The sequence below is a fragment of the Carcharhinus amblyrhynchos genome, chromosome 4 (genome assembly GCF_965287045.1).
Source record: "Carcharhinus amblyrhynchos chromosome 4, sCarAmb.v2.hapA, whole genome shotgun sequence".
Lineage (NCBI taxonomy): Eukaryota > Metazoa > Chordata > Chondrichthyes > Carcharhiniformes > Carcharhinidae > Carcharhinus > Carcharhinus amblyrhynchos.
Window position 1 is genome coordinate 42,132,370 of NC_137327.1, and position 9,339 is coordinate 42,141,708.

The 9,339-nt window shown below is 38.6% G+C and overlaps 1 protein-coding gene across 1 annotated transcript in view; it reads left to right on the forward strand.

Moving 5' to 3' along the window:
• lpcat2 (lysophosphatidylcholine acyltransferase 2) overlaps positions 1-3,400 on the forward strand; it is a 54,993-nt gene extending 51,593 nt beyond the window's left edge. Inside the window, exon 14 of the mRNA XM_080187022.1 lies at positions 1,761-3,400. Within this exon, the coding sequence (XP_080043148.1) occupies positions 1,761-1,948 (188 nt within the window). The 3' untranslated portion in view covers positions 1,949-3,400. The remainder of the gene's footprint in view (positions 1-1,760) is intronic.
• Positions 3,401-9,339: the final 5,939 nt, after the last annotated feature.

The following is a 9,339-nucleotide window of genomic DNA, read 5'->3' on the forward strand; positions in this document are numbered from 1 at the left end:
AGGTGAGGAAATGAGGGGTCAAGAAAGGGAAATGGTAAGCAAGAGGGAGTGAAGGGTTTATGAGGGGGCAGTGAGCAGGAGTGAGTGGCAAGTGTTAAGTTGGATGCAGTGCATTGGTGGTAAGAAAGAACAGTAAGTCTGTAATAAATGTAGTAAAAGTAAAAATTTTTGGACCAATTAGTTTTCAAGGTGGCCAAGAGCTTTTCAATGTTAAAAATCATAGGTCAAGAGCCATCATTAACCATTATTACATGCTTTCTTATGGGAATGACAGTTTTATTTAGTACATTTCCATTTAGTATGTCTTAGGGACCAGGGCAGAAACCTCAAAGAATGTTATGAAGCCTGACCAGACCTAACTACTTTTTTAGTTGGCGTTTATGTGAAGATAAGGCGTTTTGCTCCAGGTGTGATCCTCTTGATCTACCAGGAAGCTTTTATTGAAATAACTTCATTTAACAATACAGTTCAACCATAAGAAAAAGCATTAGCAAAACTTTTATCAACAGAAAACTTAAACATGAAAAGTACAATTCTTGACTGCTAGCCTATCTCTATTAGTTCTAGTTCAAATAATATTCCTCACAGACGTAAACCCTTCTTCAAAATCAGTTAGCAAACAGCAGACATACATGCTGGTAAGTGGGCTGTTAATTCTTAAACCTCTAGAACACCTCTGGAGAGCAATAACTTTTCTCACAGATTCCAGACTTCAATCTCCAGAGAGTGAGAGAAGAACTCCTGCTCCATATAAATCCAGGCAGAATCTGCCTGCTTTTCCCTCTAAGCTTAGCTCTTCCATTAGCACGCGAAACACTTTTGTCAAGCAACGTAATTAAACCATACTTGAAACCCTAGGAGACAACCCAAAAAATAAACAGCATTTACTCAGATTAAAACAAGCACCCTAATAATTTGGATCAATTACGTTTCTGCATTCTCAGCAGGTGAGCTGCCTGGAGCAGACAAAGCAGCACCATTTAAACAGAGCTGAACTTTAAGAATTCTCTTCACAAGGAACATACATATGTAAAATATACTTATAAAGGTGCAGTATCATCACACGTGTCACTTTTTAGGATGAAGGACAGCTGTCAGGATGTTGACAGGAGTTGCTCCATTAGACAGTGTTCAAAGTGTGATCTGAGTTCTATATATTCACCTTCCAGTTGTACATATAGGGCGGAATTTTCCCATCCCGTCCAATGTGGAAATCTTAGTGGGCAGAGGGTGGGCCATGCAAAGACCCATTGACCCCAAGTGGGATTGTCCAGTTTTGGGGCAAGCATGGCCAGAAAGTCCCATCCATTGTCACCAATTTTTGTCACCTCAGCTCTCACTCAATATATGGTAAGGTAGTGCTTTCGTTTGGAGTTGGTGTCTTGAAAGAATTGTTCTGGAAAAACCATGTTCTCCAAAATTGCTGGCATCCCACCCTTCTGTTATCTACTCAACCATCATGATACTTTAGGATTTACGGAGACAAAACTCTTTTTGGACGCTGCTACTTGGATATTGAAATATGTCCATGCAATTGGTAGCTGCTTTTTTCTGTCCTTTTTGCTGATGTCCTGTTTCACTGGTGGTCATGCCATTAACATAAGGCAATGTAGCAACAGAATGAGAGTTGGTTTCTAAATCTTTGCAATTTAAGAGGGTGAAATGATGCCATCTTTATCTTTAGTATAAAGATTGATATAATAGTGTGAAATACCAGGAAAATAACTATCATCTGATGAGGTATTTCTTTTCATTCACAGAAATATTTCGTGAGTTTGCTCTGACACATCCAGAGTATGCCAAGTTGTTTACCACCTACCTTGAACTTCAGCGGTATAAGGCACTGCAGACAAAATATGAGGATGACGATGTGGTAGAATTTAAAAAGAAGCAGTCATTGTCCACCTCTGAAGACAGTTTAAGCAGCTCAGACAAAAAGGATGACTGATTTCCAGTAGCTGTTTTGTACTATGAAGTAACGTTACTAAAATATCATCTTTGAAGCTCCAACAGGATTCAGAAGTTCCTATTCTAAAATCGACCAGCTGTTGTTTTACTATAATATAAATGCATTGCATCTGTCATTTTATGATGCTTCATCCTGTAAATAATATTCATGTTTTTTAAGGTAACTGCTGATAAAATTATCAACATATGGTCTGGTCATTTTAATTAAATTGCAGCTTTTTTTAAAAAATTAAAACAATCAAAACCTACCTCGTAGCTGGCATTCATAGCAGCAGCAGCTTGCATTCATACAATGATTTGAACATTTTTAAAAACAAAACCCTGAGATGCTTCACTTCAGAAATAAATGGCTACCAAGCAGGAAGGAAGAGTGGCAGAAAGTTTGCCCTTAAAATTGTCTGGAGAAAGTTTGTGGAGATGAAGAAAACTTGTGGGTGCAGAAGCCAAGCTGTGATTTACGGAGGGAATTCCTGCGACCAGAGCACTGGCCATTGCACGTTTTGTTATGAGCTATGGGCCAACTGGAGTAAACAAACAAAATATTGAAATGTTCTCATTCCTGTGCTATGCAATTGATTTTGCAATATTTTGTGGCTTGCCATAGCAAGTCCAAATTGAAAATTTAAATGAAGACAGGTTAGACCAGATCAAATATAACTTGTATATACTTTATCTCTGATATTTTAATTTGCTTTTTAGTATTTCAGCTGTAATAATGTTATTGTGCCTTCCATCTATGCAAAAATATATAATCAGATTAAGGTAGGTAAACAACATAAATGAGCAATAAATCAATATTTGGCAGGATCGATCTCTAGAAATCCAAGTTTACTTTTATTTTGAAAGTCACTTCTGAAAGTCAGTGCATAACATATTTTGGAACTTGAGTTTTATGATAACCAAGAAACAGTATGACCACTGAGCTATGTTACATTTGTTTTGCGTTCTGCCTCATATTTTTCCATATTAAAAAGGCAATCTTCAGTGACTGCCATTTTCCCATTGGCCAGCTTTCTCCCTTTATCCTACAAGCACTGCCTCTTGTCAAGTTACAGTGCAATGACAGCACTTGACCCCCTTCCATATAAAAAGTGACAAATTGGGGATATCCAATGGGCAGACAGTTGTTCCAGCTCCCCACATGGATGACAAAACCCAGTCGAGAGAGATCATGTCGGCAAGAGAGTGCCTGTTCAATCTTGGAGGGACAGTACAGCCAAATTCAATGCTAACCTACATTGACGGTATGCACACACTTTCAGCAAGGTTACTAGATAGCAGTCACTAGTGAGGACTCCAGATGTTTTCTAATTTTATCTTCTTTCCCTTGAAGTAAATTGCAACCCTTGATGAGATAGGTTAATTCAGCATAGACTGGGAATTTCGTCTAGAACCTACTGCTCCGTCCGAATTCACATTGCACCGTGCTGTGTCTTTAGAACTCGAGTTTTCTCTTTTGCTATAATGTTGAATAAATTATAACTTTTTAAAATCTTATTTCTCTTGTGGTTTATTTCCTGACAACGATGACATTTCTTGAATTTCTTATAATGTAGCTTTTATGGATTTAAAAAACATGGAAATCCACTTTTGGAGACTAAGAAAATTGGGCACATCTGCTATGACTGTCACTAACTTTTGCAAATGCACCATATAAAGCATCCTTTCTGGACGTATGACAGCTTGGTATGGCTTCTGCTTTTGACCAAGACTGCGAGAAACTTCAAAGGGTTATGAACTAAACTCAGTCCATCATACAAACCAGCCTCTCGTCCATTGATTCTGTCTACACTTTCCACTGCCTCAGAAAAGTAGCCAGCATAATCAAGGACCTCACGCACCCTGGACCTACTCTCTTCTACCTTCTGTCATGAAAAAGATACAGAAGTCTGAGGTCATGTACCAACCGAGTTGAGAACAACTTCTTCACGCTGCACTAGACTTTTGAATGAATCTATCATATATTAAGCGGATCTTTCTCTACGCCCTAGCTATGACCGGAACACTACATTCTGCACCCTGTACTCTGCATGGTATGCTTACTATGGTGTGCAAGAAACAATACATTTCATTATACAGATATTTGACAATAAATCAAATCAAAACATATTATTAATATTAACTCGTATCAATATAATTAATTAACAATATTATTAACTTATATAATTATCATGACTTACAGATCATTAAAGACTCTTGGAGAACTTTTCTGTGCTTAAACATTGGCTAGCATTGCCTTTCTGCATTCCTAAATATATGATTTAAGTCAAATAAATCCTGCGATAGTATATCCTTTGGTCTCCACTTTTTGAAAGGATGCATTTATATTGGAGGTGGTATACTGAAGGTTCACTGAATTGGTCCATGGGATGAGGATTTTTTTCTATGGTGAAAGATAAGCAAATTGAGTTTGCAAGACAAATAAAAAGCAATCTCATTGAAATCTACAAAAATTTGAAGAGGGTTGTGCTGAGAGATTGTTCCTGCTGGACAGGGAGTCCAAAACAGTAGGGTACTTCTCATGATAAGGGACCATCATTTAGAACCAAGATAAGGAGAAATTACATCATTTAAAACGCTGTGAATCTTTGGAGTTCTCTATCCCAAAGGATTATAGAAGTTCCATCATTTAAGTCTGAGTAGATAGATTTTCCATGTCTCAGATGATTGAAAGATAAAGGGAATGGATGGGATAATGAAGTTGAAGCCCAAGATCAGCCATGATTGTATTAAATAACAGAGCACTCGATGGATCATACAGTCTACTCCTATTTTTTGTATTCAACGTCCAATGTGCAAAATATAATTGCTACCTGTATGCTTTGCTAATTTTGGTGTGCAATGATGTTTGGTGCAACATCTGAAAGATAATTGTACAAACCTGAAGGATGATGTAAATATAGTTACTTGAAATTCAAGATTTGTGATGCAAGTATGGATGTACAATGCTTTATTTACCTATGGAGCTTTTTATGTGTTGCATATCTTTGAATCTGCTTTAACATGGTTATTGTATAGTCAATTGAATTGATGTTTTAAAGTGTTTAACTGTATTGCAGAACATGCATGAGTTAATTCACTGTCCTTCGAACTGGCAAATAATCTGGGATCCCTAGAGTAAAACCATTAATCTTGCATGAATTATATTCTATTCTTTGGCTACAGGATTATGAATTTGGTTGATTTTGATGAATGCTGCTCTGTGTTGCTTGGACATATTGATCATCAAATCTATTAAGTCTGCTTGGTCTCATTCAACTTCAAAGCAATTTTGTGTTCCTTTGTGATCTTTCACTCCTGGAATTAGTTGAAAATAGGACCAACTTGATTGGTGAACCAAGCCTTTTACTTTTAAACTTCCTCCATATCCAATCTGCCATCACAGAGGCTGTTGTATTTCTTCATTTTCCCATTTTCTTGCATTTCTTTATAATATTGGTGTGAATAGGAGCTTGTGAGGATTATTGTCCCTTTGGGTGCTGTGGTGATTATTATCTGATGCAAGTAAGAATTAATGCATATATTAGCAGCAGTTAACAAAGTGCAATTGAAAATTATATTAGCTTGGTATCCCCTGAGGAGAAGATGTAACATCCCTATCCTATATTACATTCACCCTCCAGGTGCTATTCTGTACTGAGAATGGTTGTAAGTTCCCCGGTTATAGCCCCAAAACATATACAATAATCTACTATTTACCTGTGGAGCTTTTCTGGGTTACGTAACAACACATGTCCCCCAAATAGAAATTTGTAACAGAATTTATCCAATCACATTTTCTCCCATACTTGCCATAGCATCCACCCTCACCACCACCCCCCCCCACCCTCCACAAAGTCTTCCTCTCTGATTGGCAACATGTATCTGCCAAATTATTGACACTGCTTGGGCTTCTCTCATCTCCATCTTCAGTCTCACCATAAGTTGCCTGGGGTCAATGGCCCGTCTTGTTGCAAATGAGGCTGTAAATTTTAGTTCGGTCTATTTTACTAATTATCTTTTAAACCCATATTTCGTCACAGGTTTTATTTAAAACTTTTCATCATGGACTTGTGTTACTGAAGTGAATTCCTAACACTTAAGAATATATTAATGAAAAGGACAGTTTAATCCACTGGTAAAAGGCAAATATTGCAAACCGTTTTACTGTAACCTTTTTTTTTCTCTCAAGGATTTAGAATTTTTGGCCACAGAAAATGTCCTACTCTTATCTAGATCCGGGAGTTCTAGAATTTCTTCTCCATGTTATAGTTTATTCCTGCCTGTCGGATCTATAACTGACCTCCTGAGATCAAGATTTTCAGGTTGCTGGTTAGACTCGAAGCTAGAGAACATGATGGCTGGGTGTGATGACTATGTTATCTTACTGGAGGTTCACAAACAGGTATCATAGTCTCAGGATAAAGGATAGGTCATTTTTGAGATATAGATGTTGGGATGAGAAATTTCTTAATTTAGAAGGTTGTGAATTTTTGGAATTCTCTACCCCAGAATCTCTGCATGCTCAATTAATGTGTGTAGTTGAGACTAAGATTGATAGATTTTTAAGCATTAAGGGAATTCAGGTATATGGGAGAGGGTGTGAAAGTGAATTTGGTGCAGAATGACAAAGAGGGAGAGGGATCATAGATTACAATTTCCTTGGAGTGGCAGTCAGTTTAGGATTGCCACTCCATACCCACTTAAATACGCCAAAAGTCTTCAGTGCTTGTCTCGCCCGAACTTGCTGACTCAGGCTGGAAAAGATCCAAGTCACGCAGTTTAAAAGAATTGGAACAGAGGACATGTGCCCTTTTTAACACCAATGCTGCCATAAAGCAGGTGAGTTTAAAGACTCCATTGAAAATAATAAGCCATAGAGCAGGTAAGTGGATGGGATTTGTGGAGTGAGGTGTCTTGCACTAGAGCCCTGCACTGGAATCATAGAATCCCTACAATGCAGAAGGAGGCCATTTGGCCCATGAATCTCTATCTCCAATAGAGCATCTTACCTAGGCCCACCCCATCCCTGTAATCCCACATATTCCCCCTGCTAATCCCCCTAACCTACACATCTTGGGACAATAAGGGACAATTCAACATGGCTAATCCACCTAATCTGCACACCTTTGGACTATGGGAGAAATCTGAGCACCCAGAGGAAACCCATGTAGACATAAGGAGAACATGCAAACTCCACACAGACAGCCAAGGCTGGAATGGAACCTGGGTCCCTGGTGCTGTGAGGCCACTCAGTAGTGAGGATCAGTACTTTTGTGTGATCTCTGTTCCCAAAGTACAATGTATTGATGGTACACTTGCGACCATATGAACTCTGCCCCCAACAACAAGCCTTTGAAAGACTAAGTTTAACCATTTACCACAACAGAATTCAGGATTAGAATAACATAGGGTATATGTTAGGTTGGACTACTCAGATGTAAGCAGGTAGAATCTACAAAATAGATCAATAGATGAGCTCAGAGTGGGATACTGTGCAGTTCAAAACTACCTAAGGGAAACTGATGAAAGGTATGAGTTATGTTGATGTGGAGGAGAATTTTGTACTGAAAGAACCTTCCCCAAGACATTTTTCAGCTTTTCAGTAAAAATTCAATACCTCATACACAGACTAAATTAAAACAGATTTGTTTTAAAACAAATACAGAAGCAAAAGAAAAATCTCTTAAGACCCCTCAGTAAAAATGTAATATCCCTTTCTGTACATTGTGCTTTCCTGTGCTGTATTATCAGCATTTTTGTAGATGTAAATGCACTGAAAGAGGGATGAGAATATGCGGGAAAAAATAATTAAATGAGAGGAAGGAGATATTTTACTTAAATGTTTTAAACCTTATATCAATCAGTCACTGAAGAATTAACATCTGCTTGAAAACAGGTTAATTTTCCCAGGAAGTATATTCAGTCAATTCAACAATACCTTGAACAGGTCACATGCTTTTCACAATTATATTTTCCCAAGTCCTGAAGTTAAGCTCTCAAGTCTCCTATCTAATTTAACTCTATAATGTTAAAACAAATACATTTTAATCCAGGTCTTTGTTCTTTAGGATATCCTTCTCAGTAGAGAATTCTCTACTTCAGTTGTTTTCATTGTGCTTTATTCTCATCCTCCACCATCAGCCTGTCCCACCTCATGCCGACACTTTCAGTAATTGCCTGCTTTTCTGCATGGAACACATCTATTATTATCATATCTAGCAATTGAAAAACTTGCAAGCAAAACAGGCGAGACCAGCACATCCAATATAATTTTGTTCCTCTACTATAGTGTTCTCTAAATTTAAACCTAAAGTAATTAATGAAAGGTTAAAAGTTTGAAAAATTGGCTATTAGGATGCACGGTGACACAATGGTTAGCACTGCTGCCTCACAGCTCCAGGGGCCCAGGTTCAATTCCTGGTTTGGTTCACTGTCTGTGTGGAGTCTGCACGTTTTCCCTGTGTCTGAGTGCGTTTCGTCCGAGTGCTCCAGTTTCCATCCACAGTCTGAAAGATGTACCAGTTAGATGCATTGGCCATGCTAAATTCTCCCTTGGTGTACCCAAACAGGTGCCGGAGTGTGATGACTAGGGGATTTTCACATTAACTTCATTGCAGTGTTAATGCCAGCCTACTTGTAATACTAATAAATAAACTACTTTACAGTGTATGATTTTAACATTGATTTTAAACCTCAGTTGTAATTAAGATTGCTTTCAGCGTACTTCGTGCTGCGTAAGCAATATTGCTTAATTTGGTACCGATGGCCCGCTCTGTTAACATTAGCCATATCACTCTGGGGGGCTTTTAACCACAAAGCTCAGTATTTTATGCAACGGTGGGTGGTTCTGAATGCCTATATGGAAATAAGGTGAGATCTAAGCCCAGACCACGGTTCTGTGGACAGTAATCCACCAATTTGGCACTATTGATCAAGATCTGGTTGTGGTCTCAACTCCACTTTCCTGAGTACCCCCCATACTTCAGCATGGTGGCACAGTGGTTAACACTGCTGCCTCACAGCGCCAGGGACCGAGTTCAACTCTGGCCTTAGGTTACATATAAGATATATAAGATATTGAGACATATAAGATGATGAATGGGATGGATAGGATAGAGGTGGAGAGACTCTTCCCGCTCAGAAAGGACAGTAGGACTAGGGGACACAGCCTCAAGATAATGGGGGGGTGGTTTAGAACGGAGTTGAGGAAGAACTTCTTCACTCAAAGGGTGGTGAATCTCTGGAATTCTCTGCCCGTTGAAGTGGTGGAGGCTACATCGCTAAATATTTTTAAGACGCGGGTTGTTGGGTTTTTGATAAGAGAGGGGATTAAGGGTTATGGGGAGAGGGCGGGAATGTGGAATTGAGCCACGACAGATCAGTCATGAT